Source organism: Hordeum vulgare, chromosome 3H (genome assembly GCF_904849725.1).
Source record: "Hordeum vulgare subsp. vulgare chromosome 3H, MorexV3_pseudomolecules_assembly, whole genome shotgun sequence".
Classification (NCBI taxonomy): Eukaryota; Viridiplantae; Streptophyta; class Magnoliopsida; order Poales; family Poaceae; genus Hordeum; species Hordeum vulgare.
In genome coordinates, this window is record NC_058520.1 from 307,355,319 (window position 1) to 307,376,984 (window position 21,666).

Here is a 21,666-nt window from a genome sequence, read left to right on the forward strand (position 1 = left end):
TCATTGGTGGACTGTGTTGATTGCCTCCATCTATACCCAGCGCAGAGCATAGGTCTTCCACTACGCGTGGGCAAGACCCCTTCCGCGTCCTCAGGGGGCCCTGAGCGTATACAGCCTCGGCTCGTTATTACGTAAGGATTGAAGGACGATGCATAGGTGCTATGGGTTGATGCATGTCCAGAGGATGCTTCGGGAGCCCCATGCCTCACAGGCGCGTTCCCCGCTCGTGGTCCCCGGGCTCGCAGCGGTGTAGAGTAGCCCATCCTGAGCGAGCCCCCGAGCATGGGGGAGCCCCCAACGCTCGCTGGCCGGGGAGCTCGCCAAGATGGTAGGTCCTGAGTTCCGAGGGCATTGCCCCAATGCGCCTTGCTGGGGGCCCCCATGTTCCTTCGTTGGCACCCTGGGCCATGCCCCCAAGTCGGGCTGGCCCATCCTAAGGGCAACGACGGGTACCCGAACACCTGCTCGCCACCAAACGAAGCTCGCACTAGCGACATGGGCATGTGTTCCACCCCAGTCCCTAGGCTAGCTTCGCGCGCTTCTGATGAAGGGGCGGGTATACCGCCCCCGGCCTCCAGGTTAGGATCATATGGCCCGGGAACATGGGCGTGTGTTACACCCTCAGTCCCCCGGCTGGGGCCTCTCGGCATGGGTACAAGGGTATGTCCACCCAACCCCAGGCGAGAGGTCCCTAGTCCCCTGACCCAGACGTTTGCCCGAAGCAGCTCCCAACTAGCAGGAGTGCGCCGCGAGGATACCCGCGTCGGATGTCCTCACGAAGCCACCCCCACGTGCCGCCTCGCGGTGCTCATCATAACTATTTGTGCGGGGGCTGCCCGCGAGGTTGCGTGCGCATCCCCTGCCGCGGTGATGGCATGCGCTGCCTCCTTCGTAGCACGGAGATGTGCTTCCGCGCTCGTCGTTGAACCGAGCGCGCCTCTAGGGGTTGATGTCGTCGGGCCTTCGGTACTCCCTCCCCGCTCCGTGAAGCGTGCCGATGGGTGTTGGGTGATGCCTCCCCAGCGTGGCCGGCTCCCGTGGCTCCAGTAGCTCCCATCGAATCCCAAGTAAGGGCGGACCTGAGTGCTCCTGCGGGGGCGCGCTTGGGTCTCATCGGTGGCGTTTCGCCCAAGTGCGCGCTTGGGTCTACCGGTGTGGCGGTTGCGGGTGGCTTGCTGGCGCTTGAGCTCGTGCGCCACTAGGAGCGCGACATGTTTGTGGATCAGGTGCAGGAAGGTTCGGAGGGGGAGGATCAGCCTGGACGCGTGGAAGGGTCAGAGCGACGGGGGGATACCCAACGGTTGGTGAAGGTGGCAGCCCCCGGCGCTCGTCAGAAGCTCGTCCGGTGGGAACGCCAGTCGGCGGTGTAGCAGAGCGTTGTGATGCATCTCGGCCCGTTTGCGACGTCCGTGCCACGCGACGGCTCGCCTCTCTGCGTGGATTCGACGTCTCCCTACCATGAGTGTGATCAGCTTCAGCTAGCCGGGCTTTGGGAGACACCTTGACATGCCCCCTACCTGGCGCACCAAATGTCGGATTTCGGGCTCCCCAAAAACCCCAAAGACTCGAACACAGCTATGAAGCGTAATGCCCTACTCCTGTTTTGGTGGATTGGCTCTCTTGGAGGAGGGTGGAAGAACTAGTACAGTGTTCTTGAGGGCCTCCAGAGGCCTGGTGTTGTGCCCGTGGGTGAATGGAATGAGTCCCCCCTCTACAAAGTATCATATCCTCTATATATAGTGGCGGCCCGGGTCCTCTTTCCTAATCGTTTCGGTGGGAAGGGATCCCACAATGGCGAATTTTGAAGGGGTGCAGGGGAACATGCTCCCCTGCCCAAAGGTGGTCTTCGCGTGCAAAGTAGCTGCCGACGGTGCAGGGATGGACCTAGGGGTGATGTGGGCCCTACTGATGGACAGTGACGGCCTTGTTGCACCAGAATGGAAACCTTTGGGAGATGCCCTCGGAACCCCGATACGTCCATGACCCCTTTGCACAAAAGGGAAAACTGCTCTACCCTGTTGTCCGCTGCACGCATGTCCTTCCTCTTCATCATCCTTGACTCCTCAGGCCGGCCTCACCTAGTAATATTCGCCGCTCCGGAGGTGTCTTAAGGAGGCCCCCTACGGGTCTTGGTGTTGCTCCTCCTCGTGAGGCTTGGCCCCTCGCGAGGGCCTTGTCTTGAGAGGTGTCGGGCCCGTCGGTTTGCTTGATGAAGTGGGTCGACCCTAGGCCGCACGCAGGCTGGTCTGGGTACCCCATTCCCAGAACACCGACAAAGTCCACATTGTAGCGGACGCAGAGGCCATGGAGGAGAACACCCTCGAGGCAAGTGGGCGGACCCGACAGACGGGCCCCGAGCTTGCACCCGAACAATCGGTGGCGGTCGAGCACGCGGAGGGGAAAAAGTTGGCTGCTCCCAGGTCGGCAGCACGATTAGCTGTTGCACAACTGGAAGGCAGCCACAGAGGAGGGGCGAAGAAGGGGCGCATTACCCCCTCCGTTCCAAACCACGACATGCGATCCCCATCACCATTGGGAAGACCATCTCCAGTCGATCTTCTGAATCTTATTCTTTCGTTTTCCCGCATTCTCATTCCGCCCCTTTTGTTGAGCAGTGCCCCATGCCCCCTAGGAGTGTTTGTCGAGACGGGGGACCCGTCGGCGGCATAGGCGATGTGTTAGGGGAAGGCGAGAGTGCAGCGGAGGAGCGGGAGCAGGAGGTCGTCGAGGAGGCGTTGTTGGAGGAGCAGCACCGCAGGTGGGAGGATGTCGCGAGGAGGTCCACGGCCGGGGAGGATCGCGCTAGAGGACTGGACGACTAGGCATCATGGGGGGATGCCCTAGCCATGTCGTCCTCGTGCATGGGAGGGCGAGCCGAGGCCGACGCCCATGCCACGACAGAGACGCGCGCCCCGCTTGAGGACGTGCCGGACGTGGAGGCCCCCTTGAGGCCCGAGGGCGACCATGCAAAGCCCCCCGATGCAGTGCGGGCGACATCGAGGCTGAGAAGGATGGAGTCAGAGGTGACAACGGTGCCCCAAAGGTAATAGCATTGGAGCCGCTAGTGGCCCCTCCGACCGGCTCCATGCCGATGTCGCCAAGAGCCTGTGCCGGGCTGTCGAGCGGCGTGCCGCCATCCGGCACTAAGTCGTGTGCGATTGTGGCGGGGCGGTCGACTCAAAGTGAACTAGAGACGACTCCTGAACTCAACGACAGGAGTCATGGCTAGTGGCCAGCGACGTGACCAGTGGGAGTGATGTGAGCGCACTAGCAGCAGCGATGCAGGTGGTCCAGTCCTAGTTTGTCGACTGTGCGACGCACGCAAAGCTAGACACGCCGAGGGCACCAGGCCAGCCGACTCACCTGGAGCATTCTGTAGCAGAGAGTACTGACTTGTGTTAGCTTTTTTGCTCTTCGTGCGTCTTTGCTTTCTAGAGGGGGCGTGCTAGAGCACCCACTAGGTGTAGCCGCCAAGACATGGGCTGGCTGCGAGGTAGCCGTGTCGAGTCTTTACGTGACACCTTTCACTTTCTCTTTGCTGCTTTCGAGTGGGGGCGCGCTAGCGCACCCACTCAGCGTAGCCCCCGCGACTCGATCCGGCTGTGAGGTAGTCGGGTCGAGTCTATAGATGGAACCTCTCATTACCTTGTTGTCTGCTGGGTCTCCACGACTGTCAGGTAGTTGCCTACAACACGCTTTTCTCCCTGAAACGGGAAACCGAGATCCGGTTGGCCTCCGCGAACGCGGACCTTCAGTGGGCACATGGTAAGTTTCCCTTGCTTGATTTTTCTTCTTGGAGATGGGTTGTGACCACGGCCTTGCGCATGTTTGACCCAGGAGGTGGAGAACGTTCGGTGTGGGCTAGCCACGGTCAGCCAGCAGCATGACTACCTTTCGGTAGAGTGCGGCCAGATACTTGTGGAGGTGGCCCGTCGGCTAGAGGAGAGGCAAGGGCTCGAGACTGGCCACCAGGAGGAGATACGGGCGCTCGAGATGGGCCACCAGGAGGAGAGGCGGGTGCTCGAGGCAGCCCACCAGGCCGAGATGGAATGCCTCAGCCAAGCCCATAGACAAGCGTTGGCGGACAAGGAGGCGGTATTGGCGAGGACCCTCGAGGAGGCTTGCACGGCGAGGGAGGGGTACGAGAAGCGAGCATGCGCCTGGTCCATGAAGGAGCAGGGCATGTTGCAAGATGCGCATGAGCTCAACGAGCTCCTCAGTCGTGAGTTCTTCTTTCTTGTTTGTATTAACCTTGAAGTTTTTCAGATCTTTGGTCGCGTGCTCTTATTTCCTTTTTTCTTCTCCCTTTAGGGGTCTTTCCGAAGATGCAGGAGTTGGCGTCTGGGGCCGTGGAGGCTAACCGAGAGGAGCAGCATGCCGAGGGAGTCCCTATTGGGAAGCTTACCAGCTGGACCATGGAGGAGGTTGGCATCTGCACTCAGGCCCGTCTGAAAAAGCTGGCGGCCAACATGCACCTGGTCTAGAACATTGGCCTGGGCATGATCCGGAACCTCTGGCTAGACGTGATATGACCCGAGACCATGCTTCGGCTGGCCAGGTGGCTCGAGGCTGGGCCAACGCGCGTCAATTCCTGGATTGCTTCGGCTACGCGAGCTAGAGCAGAGATGGCGCTCAGCGTCGTGATGTCTTGGCACCCAGGCTTGGATCTGGGGCTGTTGGCCGCCCGCCGGGAAGACACGGAGGTGGATCTGGCAACGACCGCCAAGCCCTGAGTGGCCCAGGCAAGGGGGCCTTCGTTGTATGCTGAGAGGGGCGTGTATGTCCTGGAGCGGGACGTTGCTAGAGCGTCGATGCCAGAGGATGATTATGGGTGGCCCTTGGTGACCTAGAAGGTATTTCGGGCGGTACGGCGGTGAGAAGAACGGCTCCACAATCGGCGCGTACACTAACACCGAGGAGGCGGACAGTTGTGCTACTGTAGGAGCAGACGGCGCCTCCACCAGCTAGATCTGTATTCCTTCCCGATTTTAGTTAATACCATTAGTCACCCACCTGGGTGTAAATCTTTGTTTGTGCAAAAATTCTGTGGATGTGGGCCTGCCATTTTATTGTAATATATGGATGTATTTTTCTTTGATCAACCTTTGCATGGTGACTCGAATTTCGCTTTCATCCCCATATGTTTTTTCTGTGTCCTTCCTCGTCCGGCTTTGGTGCCAAAAGCCGGACAACCAGGAGCCAGTCTGTGACTGGGACAAGTCCTCGGCCTTGAGGGAAAGTTGCACAATACTTAGGATCGGGAGACTCAAGCTAGGACGAGCGTGAGAGAGGCCAGCTAGAGAGGACTTGGAGAGCCATCCTCCCTTGTGTGCTTTTTTGCGTGAGAGTGCTTTTGATCTCTGGCTCTTGGCAGCCGGATAGCCGGGGTCCTGTCTATAGATGGGGCAAAGAGTAGGTCTTAGCGCTTTGCACACTACATGACCTCTTTTAAGAGGAATTAACCTGGACTGACCTGCTAGCCCTCGGGTCTGGGGAGCCAGACCGAGGGCCAGAAAACGGAAACTGCAATGCGCTCAAGAGAGATAACAAAAAGGTAGCCCTGCCCTCCTCTGGCCCCTCCACAACTAGGACGATGCTCACAACGCGAGTGGTGGCCGTGATGTAGACAAGGATGGGCTCCTTCTCCTTTGGTGCCTCAAGCACGGGCATGGTGGAGAGCACGCGCTTGAGATCGCAGAAGGCTTTGTTTGCCTAGTCGGTCCACTCGAAGGGCGGCGTGTTCTTCATGAGCTAATAGAGGGGCAATGCCTTCTCCCCCAGCCGGATAACGAACCGGCCGAGAAAGGCAAGGCAGCCGGTGAACTTCTGGACGTCATTTGGCTTGGGCGCCTTGGCCATGCGCTTGATGGCCTTGATCTTCTCTGGGTTTGCCTCGATCCCGTGGGCGGAAACAAAGAAACGAAGGAGCTGGCCGGCTGGGACGCCAAACACACACTTCTCCGGGTTGACATGGATCTTGTACTTGCGCTGGTTGGCGAAGGTCCCCTGGAGATCCTCGAGGAGGTTGAAGTGCTTCTTGGTCTTCACTCCAATGTCTTCCACGTACACGTGCACATTCCTACCGATCTGGGTAGGAGGCACTTTTGTATGCAACGCTGGAAGGTGGCACTGGTGTTCTTTAGGCTGAATGCCAAGGTGACATAGCAGTAGGCCCCGAAGGGGGTGATGAAAGAGGTCTTGAGCCGGTCGTTGGGGTCAATCTTGATCTGGTCGTAGCTGGAGTTTGCATCCATGAAGGACAACAAATTGCAGCTGGTGGTAGAAGCAATAACCTAATCTATCCTAGGCAGGGAAAACGGATCCTTGGGACATGCCTTGTTGAGGCTCGTGTAGTCGATGCACATGCGCCAAGTCTTGTTCTTCTTCAGCACAAGGACTGCGTTTGCCAGTCAGTCCGGATAGAACACTTCCATAATGAACCCGGCTACAAGGAGCCGGGCGATCTCTTGACCTATGACACACCGCTTCTCCTTTGAGAAATGGCGGAGGTTTTTTCCCCCGGCTTAACCTCAGGCGGACGTTGATCTTGTGCTCGGCGAAGTTCCTCGGCACACCGGGCATGTCTTTGGGAGACCATGCAAAGATGTCCCGATTCTCACGGAGGAAGTCGACGGGCTAGCCTTCCTATTTGCTACTTAGGCCGGCACTGATGGTGACACACTGCTTGGGGTTGGCTGGGTCGAGAGGTGGCTGCTTGGTGTCCTTGGAGGGCATGAAGGCCACCTCATTAGGCGACTGGCGAGGAAGAGCCGGCACGTTCGGCTATGCCGTGGCCTAGGCCATGAGTTGTTCGAGCTAGCAGATCTCCTCGGTGATGACCAAGGACTCGGCCAGCCGGCTACCGGCTTCGGCGCACTTGATGGACTTCTTGTAGTCCCCATCGACAGTGATGATGACCTTGGGACCCGGCATCTTCATCTTGAGGTAGGCGTAGTGGGGAACCGCCATGGACTTGGCTAGAGCCGGTCGACCAAGAAGTGTGTGGTAGGGGTTGCTTAGGTACACCACTTCGAACCACACCGCCTCACGCCGGAAGTGGCTGTTGGTGCCTAATAGGTTGTTGAGCCGGATATTTATGATGGGAGAGAAAGATAGCCCCGACACGATGCCGTGGAAGATCGTCCGGGTCGGCTGCAAGTGGATCCCCTTGAGACCAAGCTTGAGCAGGGTGTTGGGGCAGAGGATGTTGATGTTGCTGCCACCATCGATCAGCACCCGTGCTAAATGGCAGTGAGCTTCTTGGACGCGATGGTGGGATCGAGGACGAGGGCGTAGCTGCCCGGGTTCATCATCACAACCGTATAGTCCGCCTGTCTCAAGGTGATGGGCTTCTTAGACCACTTCATGTATTGAGGGACGAAAGGGTATCATGGTGTTCACCTGATGTCGGCGCTTGCGCTCGACATGCTTGCTGTCATCCAAGCTAGTGAAGACGACATATGCTCTATCCTGCTCGGGGAAGAGGTCCAAGAGCCGGCCATCGTTGGGAGAAGGAGCCGGAGGCACATGAGCTGGAGCCCAATGCTAGAAGGGGGAGGAACCGGAAGGCCCTCGCCCCGAGCCAGCCGCTAGGAGAAGGTGCACTGGCGGAGAGTGTGTGTGTCCGGCTTCACACCTTTGTGCATCTTGCACGGTGCATAGATTATGTTCTCGAAGGTGAGCTTGGGCAGCCAGGGGGACTTACCGGGGCGCTGCCATTGGGCCGCGCCTTAGCCGACCGGTTACTCTTCCTCGGCGGTCGCCACGAGCTGGTTGTTGTAGCACGGGTCCGGCTGGTTGCTACCTCTTGAGCTTGCGTTGGTTTTTCCCTTGAAGAGGAAAGGGTGATGTAGCACAGTAGCAGTAAGTATTTCCCTCAGTTTGAGAACAAAGGTATCAATCCAGTAGGAGTATCAAGGCAAGTCACCAATGTACCTGCGCAAAAACAAACAAACTTGCACCCAACGCTATAAAGGGGTTGTCAATCCCTTCACGATTAATTGCAAGGTGAGATCTGAAGGTGGAAAGTGCAACAAATTAAAAGTGTAGAGCTGAAAATATGAGGTGAAGTAGACCTGGGGGCCATAGTGTTCACTAGAGGCTTCTCTCATGATAGCAAATATTACGGTGGGTGAACGAATTACTGTCGAGCAATTGATAGAATCGCGCAAAGTCCTGATGATATCTAAAGCAATGATCATACATATAGGCATCACGTCCAAGACAAGTAGACCGATACTTTCTGCATCTACTACCATTACTCCACACATCGACCGCTATCCAGCATGCATCTAGTGTATTGAGTTCATAACAAACAGAGTAACGCCTTAAGCAAGATGACATGATGTAGAGGGATAAATTCATGCAATAGATATAAAGCCCATCTTTTTACCCTTGATGCCAACAACATGATGTGTGCCTCGCTACCCCTTCTGTCACTAGGTGAGGACACCGCACGGTATGAACCCAAAACCAAGCACTTCTCCCATTGCAAGAATTATAGATCAAATTGGCCAAACAAAACCCACAACTCGAAGAGAATTACAAGGATACGAAATCATGCATATAAGAGATCAGAGGAAACTCAAATAACATTCATAGATAATCTGATCATAAATCCAAAATTCATCGGATCTCGACAGACACACCACAAAAGAAGATTACATCGGATAGATCTCCATGAAGATCATGGAGAACTTTGTATTGAAGATCCAAGAGAGAGAAGAAGCCATCTAGATACTAGCTATGGACCCAAAGGTCTGTGGTGAACTACTCACGTATCATCGGAGAGGCAATGGTGTTAATGAAGAAGCCCTCCGTGTCCGAATCCCCCCTCCGTCAGGGCACCAGAACGTGCCCCAGATGGGATCTTGCGGAGACAGAAGCTTGCGGCGGCAGAAAAGTATTTTCGTGGCTCTCTCTCATGGTTTCAGATTTTTCGGGGATTTATAGGTGGAATAAGTAGGGCAAAGGAGCCACGGGGGGCCCAAAAGCCTGCTAGGCATGCCCCCTAGGACGCGTCTAGTGTTCTTGTGGCCTCCACCAGAGTCCTTTGCCTTGGTTCTCAAGTTCCGTGCGTATCTTGTGTTCTGGGAAAAAATCTTTCCGGAGGTTTTATTCCGTTTGGACTCCGTTTAATATTTTCTTCTGAAAAATGTCAAAAACACGGAAAAAACTGGAACTGGCACTTGGCACTGAGTTAATAGGTTAGTCCCAAAAAATATATAAAATGCATACAAAACATCCAAAGTTGACAAGATAATAGCATGGAACCATCAAAAATTAAAGATACGTTGGAGACGTATCAAGCATCCCCAAGCTTAACTCCTCCTCGTCCTCGAGTAGGGAAGTGATAAAGACTGAATTTTTGATGTGGAATGCTACCTAACATATTTGTCCTTTGCAACTTCTTTCATGTGACATGAATCTTCAGATCCGTAAGATTCAAAACAATAGTTTTCTATTGACATGAAAATAATAATACTTCAACAAAACTAGCAAAGTAATCATGAACTTTCAAAATAACAAGGCCAAAGAAAGTTAAACCTACAAAATCATATTGTCTGGCTATGCTCCATCATCCCCACACAACGAATTTAAATCATGCACAACCCCGTTATTGGCCAAGTAATGTTTTTCGCACTCTTACTTTCGCACACCTTTTTCAACTCTCACGCAATGTATGAGCGTGAGCCATGGATATAGCACTATAGGTTAAATAGAGTGTGGTGGAGGTTGTGAGGCAAAAAGGAGGAGATGGTCACATCGACTTGGCGTATCAAAGGGCTATGGAGATGCCCATCAATAGATATCAATGTGAATGAGTAGGGATTGGCATGCAACGGATGCACTTAAAGCTATAAGTGTGTGAAAGCTCAAAAAGGAGATCTAGTGGGTGTGCAGCCAACTTGCTTGCTCACGAAGACCTAGGGAAATTTTGAGGAAGCCCATCATTGGAATATAGAAGCCAAGTTATATAATGAAGATTCCCACTAGTATATGGAGGTGACAAAACAAGAGACTCTCAATCATGAAGAACATGGTGCTATTGTGAAGCACAAGTGTGGAAAAAGATAGTAGCATTGTCCCTTCTCTCTTTTTCTCTCATTTTTTTTGTTTGGGCTCTTTGGCCTCTTTTTTTCATATTTCCTCACATGGGACAATGCTCTAATAATGATGATCATCACACTTTTATTTACTCACAACTCAATACTTAGAGCAATGATGACTCTATAGGAAATGCCTCCGGCAGTGTACCGGGATGTGCAATGATCTAGCTTAGCGTATGACGTTGAAACATCTCGCTAGCTATCTTATGATCATGCAATGGCAATATGTAAGTGACGACACAAGTCATGACACGGAATGGTGGGAGTTGCATGGCAATATATCTCGGATTGGCTATGAAAATGCCATAATAGGTAGGTATGGTGGCTGTTTTGAGGAAGGTATATGGTGCATTTGTGCACCGTCGAAAGTTGCGCGGTACTAGGGAGGCTAGCAACGGTGGAAGGTCAAAGTGCATGTATACCATGGACTCACATTAATCACGAAGAACTCATATACTTATTGCGAAAGTTTTATTAGTAATCAAAACAAAGTGCTAAACGCATACTCCTAGGGGAAGGGTTGGTAGGTGTTAACCATTGCGCGATCCCGACCGCAACACAAAGGATGAAAATCAATAATTCAATTATGCTCCCACTTCCTAACATAGCGGTTCACCATACGTGCATGCTACGGGAATCATTAACTTCAACACAAGTATTTCTAGATTCACAACACCCTACTAACATAACTATAGTATTACCATATCCATGTCTCAAAACTAATTGAGAGGAATCAACCTTCTCTTTACTAATCAATGCACTTGAATATGGAAGTTTTTATTATATCCTCTTTGGATGCCTATCATCTTTAGGACTACTTTCATAGCACAAGCCAATAACAAGTTACTCAGAGAGAGCACTCTCAAAAAGATATAAGTGAAGATCGAGAGTTCTTATTTCTCCAAAATATCGCCGTGCTCTAAAAAGATCTAAGTGAAGCACTAGAGCAAAGTTATCTAGCTCAAAAGATATAAGTGAAGCACATGCGAGCTAAATTGCCTAACTCAAAAGATATAAGCGAAGCTCAACGAGTCTTCTAGCAAATTCACGATGAGTGCATGTCTCTCTGAAAAAGTTGTGCCGCAAGGATGATTGTGACACAACAAAAAGAAAAGACTCCTATAATACACAACGCTCGAAGCAAAACACATATCATGTGGTGAATAAAAATATAGCACCAAGTAATGTTACCGATGGATTGAAGACGAAAGAGGGGATGCCTTCCCGGGGCATCCCCAATCTTAAGCTTTTTGGTGTCGTTGAATTTGGCTTGGGATGCCTTGGGCATCCCCAAGCTTAAGCTCTTTCCACTCTTTATCCCATTGTCCATGAGAACATCACCCAAAACTTGAAAAATTCACTACACAAAACTTAAACAGAAACTCGTGATATCATTAGCACAAGAAAACAAACTACCAACACATTAGGTACCGTAGAAAACTTAATTTCAATTTATATTGGTGTTATATTACTGTATTCTCAATTTTCCATGGCTAGTACCCCCCCGATACTATCCATAGTTTCACCAAAATAAGCGATCAACACAACAAAAACAGAATGTGGGGACCCCGACTTACTAGTCGAGAATCGACGTGCTCAGTGATCCCAGAGATCAATGCTCACCGAACACAGATACTGAATAAAGAGTCTTACATCCAAGTACCAATCATTACAACACATGACCGAAGGGTCAAGTTCACAAGACCGGGATTAAGGCCAAATCACACGAATACACTAATAGCGGAAACATAGGGCTAAGCGGGTGCCCATGCCATCAAGCCTACTCCGACAGGCATTCTGACTCGGAAGCGTCCTAGTTCGCAGGGGTGTCGCCGATGATGTACTCATCCCCAAACTCCGGTCCTTCCATGTCTGGTCAATAACATAACCAGTGGCAAGCCATTGAGTCCTTTGAATGTACTCGCAAACAGCCCATGATATGAACAATGAAAGTGAAGGATAACAATATCATGCATTTCCTAGTATAACTCATTTGGGTGGATTGATCATGAATATGCATCAAGTTAAAGAATTACTCTTGAAGAACAGGTTACAGATATCAATATATATTTGCTGAGGGCTGAACCGTTCGGGTTCACCTTATATGCCAAGTCACCGAACTTGATCATATTATTACTTTCATAACAACATCTTTTAAACACCACGCTCACTCACTCACTCACACTTGGTTTATGCGGAAATATCAGGACGTAGTTTAAGCAGGATTACCCAACTTCCCTTGACCGTGGACACGGCTATTCGAATAGTTCACACTCTGCAGAGGTAGTCTGCTGGACCCACGAGATCCGGGAAACTTCTGTGTCATCCACGACTCGCGGTATTTCACATACCCGACGTAAGTACCCGATCAATGCCTTTCCCCTGACGATACTAGTCAAAGAGATCCACTCGATTGGTACCCAGCCCACATGTCGTACATCTTACGAGCACCAACTCTGGACAGTACCGACCATGCGGGGACCAACGGTATGACTAGAACTCATAAAAATGGCATAGTCGTCCTACCCGGCAGGACCCATCACAAGAGTGACCACACATCACTCCCGCCACTAGTAATGTGGCTCCTTGCTAGCACCGACCAGAGTAATTAACATAGCCCCGTCCCATAAGGGGTAACGTGGTCGTACTGGTAAGGTTGGGATGGTCGACACATCATAAATCTAATCCCATTTCCGAAACCTTACTCACACCTAATACCGGGTGCATCACTTGACCAAAAGTGACCACCAACTCATCATCACCCTCGGGCATTAGTGGCACCCAATTGGGTTTTCACAAATTCTTGCTCTATGACAACATCATGCTCATGATAATGCTACTGCTATCTTTACTTGTGAATCATGGTATTAGCATGACCCTAAGGGGTAGAGTCAAGCTCAATGCAAAATACTCCGGAGGAGCCTTCGGTAAAATCATATCAAATGACTACCGACACTTATGATCACATGCAACGGAAATACTTGCTATTTTATCATGCAAAGTAACATATGCTCACTCATGGTCAAAGGGCTGCTTGCCTTGGTCAGCTAAGTATCCGGAGTCTTCGAGGTCTTCCGCTCCGATTCCGTCATCACACGGGTTTTCTATCATCGATAAAACCACAAATAAGAAATAGCTCACACAAAAACAGTCCACAAAGTCATTTTAAAAATGTTCCCTATTTCTGATAAATCTAAGATATCATTTTAAAAATACTTGCCTAAATTTTCCTTGAAGGGATATTTTTGAAAACAACCAGGAGAAGCAAAACTATCCCATTTTAGTCCTTTTTAATATTGCAAAACAGAATAGTTGCTGGAAAAATTCATCTAAGATTCTCATTAAATACTACACATTTTTAGAAAAATAAAAGTGGAAGAATTATATTTTTACACTGGTTAAATGTTTTTATAAAAATATTAGAAATCCAGTTTTTTAAAAATAAAAGCAAAACACACGCCAGCTCCTGGCCTGGCTCGGCCCATAGCTGGGTTGGCCCATTGGCAGCCGACAGCCTGCCCAGGAGCGCGCGCCGTCAGGTTTGAACCTGACGCACGGGACCCTGCGGTCAGCGACTGAGGCCAACGCGGGGGAGGAGGCTGGGCCACCGACAGGTGGGGAACACCTGTCGGGGTCGTCTGCTACCTCCAGCCACAGAGGACGAGCAGGACGCCGATGTGGCTGCCGACGTGCTCAAGCCCCAATGAGCATGGGAATGGGTTTGCCTAAACGTCGCCTACCTGTTGCTGGTCGAAACAACGACAGGGAGGCAGGGGTTCCCCGGCGACGAGGAGGCCGTGGCAGAGGGGTTTCAGGAAGTGGCCGAGGAGGTGGCTAGAGACACGGAAAAGCTCAGGCGAGTTGGGGGAAAGCTTCCTGCGGTCAAGGGGTCAGTTTGGTGGGTCGAGTGGTGCAGGAGCCCTCGTGTAGCCGGAGATCGACCGGAGCTCCGAGGCGAAGGGGCCTCGGTCGATATCGAGCACTGGGGCTCTGCTGGGTTGCTGGGGTGGCTAGGGAGGTGCTAGTGGATACGGCGAAGCTATCTAAGGGGTGCTGGAGCGAGGGGCAGGGCTATTTATAGGCCTGCGACGGTGAGCAGACTCGGGTGCGCCAGTGACTCACTGTGGCGCGCATGGGGGTGCAGAGAGACGTTGGGGTCGAAACCATGGTCTCAGGACGTGGTATTGGACTGCCCGAACCGTCTGCTATAGAGAGAGACAGAGGAGCTGTTTTCGTGGCCGCGCAAGCCTTGCCGAATCTGGACCGCGCGGGCACACGTCGCGCGAGCTCTTGCGCAAGAGAGGAGGGGCCCTAAGGCTTGCCCGATGCAGAGGGGTTGTCGGGGAAGGGGTTGGACATCTCGGGGGAGGCTGGAACTAGCCGAGGGTGTCGCCCCCACCTCGGAGTCTCCCTGTAGCGCGCCTAGAGCGCAGGTTTGGCATGGCACGGCATGCTGGTGCGCTCTGGGGCACTTTGGACGTGTCCAGCATGTCGTGGCACTTGCTGGGGGTGTGGCTAGCTATTTGGTTTTACTGGGACCTTCGGCTGGTCAAAGGAGGCAAGAAATATTCGTGTTGTCAATCATGAACTGATGTCTAAATTAGGGTTTTTGGCCTTTCCACTTTGAACGAGTGAGGGGCCATTTGACTGGGATTAGCTACTCGTGCTGGCTACTTAATCTAAGAGTTTGAAGCAAAGGAGTTTGGTTTAGCTGTGGCTAAGGGGGCTTTATCCTCTCTGTCAGAAGGTGTTCGACAGTGTTCACAGGGGGTTGCACCCCACCACTGGTGCTGAGACTTAACAGGTTTGGTTTTGGGGATAAACCATGGAGTTCCACCAAATTTGAGCTCCAAAGGATAAGTTTAGCTTTGTAAACTTGAAAACTCTCCAATATGACCAGATCTGTTCCTACCAAAGGGAGTGTGGGCAAACTAAGTCCCACGAATCCCATTTTTGGTGTAGAACCCTCATTTGAGGTACTAGGCACTCCTGCAAAGTTTTAGCCTCATTGGACAAACTGTGCTATGTAGAGTTGCTCTAACTTGATTCTGGACAAACAGGGTTCTTGGGTTATTTGGGGTCCTTATCCACCTTCGATCAAGGTGAAACTTTATGTGGACACCAAACAAGGCTTAGGGACATCACTGGAATTTTCTAGGAATTTATTGAGAATATTTCCTTTGGAAATATTTCAAAATGCCAAAATAGACATAAATAGCTTTTATAGTTTTAATCAATAAATATAATATAAAATGGGGTTTAAAATCCTGTGTATGGAAAATTAATGTCCTTCTGATCATCTCCGAATTTAATCAGATTTTTCTAAAGCAGAAAAGTATTTTTCCATGTCGGAATACCAATTCTGACCTTAGAAATGTACAGTTTATTTAAATAGGAAAATACCCAAAAAAATAATTATTTTTGTGTTTTTGAAATATAAAGATAGGTAAAAATCAGAATACCAAATATGAGTAGTAGCACTGCTTGTTATCAAGGACATGCAGTGCAATCTCAAGGTGGTTTTACTTTGATTATCAAAGGTTTTTGGAAATCAGTAAAATACCAAAAAGGATTATTTGGTTTTTTAAATCTCACATAATGAAGCATACATGCACACAATGTCAATCATGGCACTCACAACATTAGTTTTGAAAAAGTTTTGACAAGCTGAGAATTTTACAACACAGACAGGTGATAGCAAAAACAGGGTGTGACAGACCTATCCCCCTTACAAGAATCTCGTCCCCGAGCTAGGTGCTAAAAAGGTCTGGGAATTTAGATAGGAGATAGTCTTCACGCTCCCATGTAGCTTCGGCTTCGGTGTCATTGCTCCATTGAACCTTGAAATACTTGATGGTGCGGCTTCTAGTGCATCGCTCTGCTTCATCCAGAATGCGGATTGGCCTCTCGCGATAGGTGAGATCAGACTGAAGGTCAATGGCCTGCTGATGAAGATCCTTATAAGGATCGGAACGACTCAGTGTCTGGAGGCATTTCCGAAGCTGTAACACGTGGAAAACTTTGTGCACACCCCAAAGTTCCGGAGGTAACTCCAACTGATAAGCGACCTCTCCACGCCTAGCCGTGATCTTGAATGGCCCAATGAACATTGGAGCGAGTTTCCCGATAACGTGGAAACGCTTGGTTCCCTTGAGAGGTGTGAATTGGAGGTACACCAGATCTCCGGGGATGAACTCCACATTCCTGCGGCGAGAGTCCACATAACTCTTTTGTCGCGACTTGGCTGCCTTCACATTCTCTTGGACTAGTTGCACCTTCTCTTCTGCCTGGTGCAAAACTTCTGGTCCGAAGATCAGCCCATCTCCTGTTTCTGCCAGTTGAGCGGGGTGCGGCATTTCCGTCCGTACAGCACTTCGAACTCCGTCCGTACATCATATCTTTGAGTATCTGATTTACCCTTTCCGTCTGTCCTCCCGTCTATGGGTGGAAGGCAGTGCTGAAAGAGAGTTTGGTACCGAGGGCTTCCTGAAGTTTCCTCCAAAATCTTGAGGTGAACTGCATGCCTCGGTCAGATACAATCTCTTTGGGAACTCCGTGAAGGCTTACTATGCGCTCGATATAGAGACTGGCCAACTTGCTCCCGTCATAAGTGGTGTTGACAGGGATGAAATGGGCCATCTTGGTCAAATGGTCAAGAACAACCCATATGGAGTTATGTCCCTTGCTAGACCTTGGTAGACCGGTAATGAAATCCATCCCTACCTTGTCCCACTTCCATTCCGGCACCTGGAGAGGTTGTAGTAGTCCTGCGGATCGCTGATGCTCAGCCTTAACTTGCTGACACACATCACACCTCGCCACATATGACGCGATTTCCCTCTTCATGCCGTGCCACCAGAGTCTCTCTCGAAGATCTTGATACATCTTGGTACCACCGGGGTGAATGAAGTAGGGTGTATCATGAGCTTCCCGTAGGATGAGTTCCTTGAGCTCGACCTTGTTGGGTACGCATAAACGTTTCCCAAACCACACCACTCCTTGATCATCCACCAAGAATCATGGGGCCTTGCCTTCTGGAATCTTCTTCTTGATACCTTCGATGCTCTTGTGACCCTTCTGGGCCTCCTTGATGTCGTCTTCCAGTGTTGGTTTGACTTCGAGATTATCCAGGAATCCTGGTTCCACCAGTTCCAATCCGAAGTTCTCCAATTCTTCAATTAAGGCTTGCCGCCTTTCTTTAAGCATCACATTTAAGGTGCCGGTCTTCGGACTCAAGGCATCAGCCACTACATTTGCCTTACTGGGGTGATATTGAATGCTCAGGTCGCAGTATTTGATTAACTCCAACCATCTCCATTGCCTCATATTCAATTCCCTTTGGGTGAAAATATACTTCAGAATCTTGTGGTCGGTGTATATTTCACATCGCTTCCCCAGAAGGTAATGTCGCCATGTCTTCAGGGCATGCACATCTGCTACCAACTCGAGATCATGGGTGGCATAATTCTCCTCATGCGGGCGCAGTTGCCGCGACAAGTATGCCACGGCCCTGCCATCCTGCATTAGAACTCCACCTAGCCCGGTCCTGGAGGCATCACAATATATCACGAACTCCCTGCTGATATCTTGAGTGGCCAACACTGGGGCGGTGGTTAGCCTCTTCTTCAACTCTTGGAAGCTTGCCTCACATTATGGCGTCCATTCAAATTTCTTGCCTTTCTTCAAGAGTTGAGTCATAGGTCGCGTGATGCGGGAGAATCCCTCTGCGAACTTGCGGTAGTACCCTACGAGTCCGAGAAAACTCCTGACTTCCTTCATGTCAATTGGCAATTCCCAGTTGGTTACCGTGGTAATCTTAGAGGGATCAACTGCCAATCCACTTGCTATCATGGTATGACCTAGGAATCCAACTTCGTTTAGCCAAAACTGGCATTTGCTGAACTTGGCGTACAGTTGGTGCTCTCGAAGCTTTTCCAATACTAACCTCAAGTGTTGCTCATGCTCTCCTTCAGACATGGAAAATATTAATATGTCGTCAATGAATACAACGACAAACTTGTCCAAATATTCCATGAAGACCTTATTCATGAGGTACATGAAGTAAGCTGGGGCATTCGTCAATCCGAAGGACATGATAGTGCACTCGTACAGACCGTACCGGGTCACAAATGTCGTCTTCGGAATGTCTTCGGGTCGAATCTTTAGTTGGTAATATCCAGATCGGAGGTCGATCTTGGAGAATACCTTTGCTCCATTAAGCTGGTCGAACAAGTCTTCAATCTTGGGGAGTGGATACTTGTTCTTGATCGTGACCTCATTGATAGAACGGTAATCGACACAAAGTCGGATTGTCCCATCCTTCTTGGACACGAAGAGAATAGGCAATCCCCAAGGTGACGCACTTGGACGAATGAATCCTTTCCTGAGTTGCTCATCCAGTTGCTTCTTTAACTCCGCTAACTCTTCGGATCCCATCCTGTAAGGCTTCTTATAGATAGGCCTTGATCCGGGCATGAGTTCGATGATGAATTCAATGTCTCGGTCACGTGGCATCCCTGGTAGCTCATCAGGAAAGACATCCGGGTATTCACAGACTAACGGCACTCGGTCGAGTCCTTCCTCTGATAAGCTGTTAACTAATGGCAGTCGAGAAGGTATTGGCTGAGAGACATACTTGACTTTGACCCCCTGGTCACTTGTCATGGTAATGGCCCTGTTAGCACAGTCCAAGATACTCTGCTGCTTGGCCAACCAGTCCATACCGAGGATTACTTCTAGGCCTTGCGACTTAAGTACAATGAGATCCGCTAAGAAGCTCGTCCCATTGATAACTATCCCAACCTTTCTACACCCTAGGTTGGTTCTCAAAACTGCTCCCGGGGTTTGAATTGCCATATGCCCATGAAGCAAGGTAGGTTCTTGACCACATTTTTCCGCAAACTTTTGTGTAACAAAGGAATGCGAAGCACCAAATCAAACAATACTGTTGTTGGGGTAGCGTTGACGAGAAACGTACCCAAAATGTAGTCCGGGTCTTTGTGTGCCTCTTCCGCGGAAATATGATTAATCCGCCCCTTGTTGTGATACTGCTGATTGCGGGGAGCCTGGTTCCTGCATGGTGCTCCTTGGCCTGGATTTGGCACATTGGGGCGCGGAACATCGGGTTTCTTATTTGGGCACTACCTGGAATAGTGCCCTGGTTGTCCACACCCGAAACAAGTAACTTGCGCTGGAAGATTGGTCTTGCTCCTGCTGTTGTTTGGCGGTGTGTTTGCTGGCTTGATGCTGACTTTGTGAGGTTGCTACTTCTGGTGAAATGTTGGGCGCTTGTACTGCTGGTGCTGATAGTTGGGTCTTGCTAGGGCTGACGGCTATGGTCGTGGTTTTGAGTTGATTGGTCCTCCACTACTTATAAGCTTGCGTTTACGGGTGTCGTCCATTTCATGACGCGTGTCTTCCAACATAAGAGCCTTATTAACCAGGTCACTAAAGGTCCGACATTCACAAACAACCAGTTGATACTGGAGGGATTGTTGCAGTCCTTCCATAAAGCGCTCCACTTTGGCAGCCTCAGTGCTGACATCTTCAAGTGCATACCTCGATAGAAGGTTGAACTTCTGCAAATATTCCTTGACTGATCCACTGCCTTTCCTTAAGGCTCGGAATTCTCGCTTCTTAATGGTCATCATCCCTGGTGGAATGTGAGTGGCGCGGAATCCATCCTTGAACATGGCACAAGTGATGACTTGCCTAGCTCGCATGATCTGAAATCCATCCCACCAAGCTCTGGCTGTGGCTCCAAGACAGTTGGTTGCATAGAGAACTTTCTCGTTGTCGTCAGTACACTTGACCAATGCAAGAAGGTCTTCGATAGTGTGGATCCAGTCATCGACATCCAAGGGTTCTGTCGTCTCCGTGAATATGGGCGGCATAGTCCTCATAAACTCATAGAGAGTTGAGCGACCATTGCCATTCCCGTTCTGTGGCAGGTGGCTCACCAAGGTTTGATCCAACTGTTGGATAGCGGCATTGTTGGCTTGGCGCTCCACCTGAAGCGATTGAAGGAACTGAGCCATGGTCAAGATTTCAGGGGGAGGTGGCGGCGGAGGAACGTCGTCTTGCTGCACATGGTGATCTCCAGCTTGAGCTTCCCCTCCGATTCCCTGCTGCTGTCCTGAAGAGGCATAGCCGGGGTTGCCGAAAGTGTTCTTGCGAGTTGCATTCACCATCCTGTCAGGGGAGTAGATAGGTCAATTTCTGCTGAGCCAGTTGCACTCGAAAGGGATGATGCTCTAGTAAAGGGGGTCTGGTGTCTGCAAGTGTGCAAGATTTTATGACAAAGGTTCTTGAAAGAACTACTATATTAATTTAAAGCAAGCGATGCAGTCGCTCACACACTTCTCAAGGAAGAATGCGACTTGCATCCAACAGGTTCAGACAACATCCGGGTCATAAAATCCTCATACAAGAACTTCTACGTTCGGTACTTCCTACGCTACTACGCAATAGACTGCGTGGTCTCATAAGCCGACTCCGTGGGATCTTCATCTTCATCTTCATCTCTGTCTTCATCTTCATTAGTGCTTCCTTTCCTCGAAGTGGTAGGGGAAGGAAGTAAACCATCTCGGCGTCTCTTGGTTGGTGCGGTAGCGAGAAGCTCGGTGTACTCTTCTACGGTTAAGCGTCGACTCTGAAGAGGAACTGCCTACAGCGGGGGTATTCCTCCTCGGAAAGCAAAACCAGGTGATATCACAGGTGCTCCTTCCTTCTTCACCTTGTTGTTCTTCATATTCACCATACGATATAGGTCCTTAACTTGGTGTAGCTCTTGGCGAATCCTAGTTGACTCCTTGAGCAAAAGGTGCGTCAAGGTGTCTGAGGAGAGGCTGAAGTAGGTTTGAAACCTTAATGGCATCCCACCCTCAGATGAGGGGTTGAGTGTCCAGCTTCCGTCTATCTTATCCTTAACAAAAGGTAAGTGACGAGTAGCGGGTTCGTTCGCCATCTCAGGAAGGATGTCGCGGAGTCGCACGAGTGCCTCTCTTGCTGCAATCTCCACGGCCAACATCAGATCCTCCATATGCGGCCCTTCAAAGAACCAGCTAGTTGGGGAGTCATTAGCCTTCACTATCACGTCCACGTGATACTCCTTAGTGTCGGTGTTGACCCAGTGTTCGTGGTAGAGAAAGACGGGAATGCGACGCACTTGACACTTCTCGAGGCTATCACTCAAAAGTAGAGGAAAACCCGTTTCAAGAAGCGTCTCGGGTACAGCAGCCATCTACAAGGTGTAGAGGAGAGGGTTAGAAATATATAGTGGGTGCGGTTCTTGGGGCACTCTAGGTGCACAATCGTCCGGCTATCGTCCATGCTAGCTAAGGCTTCCTATAGTCAACCTGGCTTTGATACTGGCTCTGTGGGACCCCGACTTACTAGTCGAGAATCGCCGTACTCAGTGATCCCAAAGATCAATGCTCACCGAACACAGATACTGAATAAAGAGTCTTACATCCAAGTACCAATCATTACAACACATGACCGAAGGGTCAAGTTCACAAGACCGGGCCTAAGGCCAAATCACACGAATACACTAATA

The 21,666-nt window shown here is 50.6% G+C and overlaps 1 protein-coding gene across 1 annotated transcript; it reads left to right on the top strand.

The window, feature by feature from the left end:
• The first annotated feature begins 3,671 nt into the window (after positions 1-3,671).
• Positions 3,672-5,102, top strand: LOC123439897. The gene is made up of 3 exons (XM_045116519.1): positions 3,672-3,765; positions 3,838-4,222; positions 4,312-5,102. Exons 1-3 carry the CDS (start codon positions 3,763-3,765, stop codon positions 4,482-4,484), a joined length of 561 nt encoding a protein of 186 aa, XP_044972454.1. The 5' UTR covers positions 3,672-3,762; the 3' UTR covers positions 4,485-5,102.
• The last annotated feature ends 16,564 nt before the right edge of the window (positions 5,103-21,666 follow it).

Excerpts from the sequence above, each read along its gene's own strand:
- LOC123439897 (XM_045116519.1), top strand. Across the intron at positions 4,223-4,311 it reads GCTCAACGAGCTCCTCAGTC|GGGTCTTTCCGAAGATGCAG; the intron begins GTGAGTTCTTCT and ends TTCTCCCTTTAG.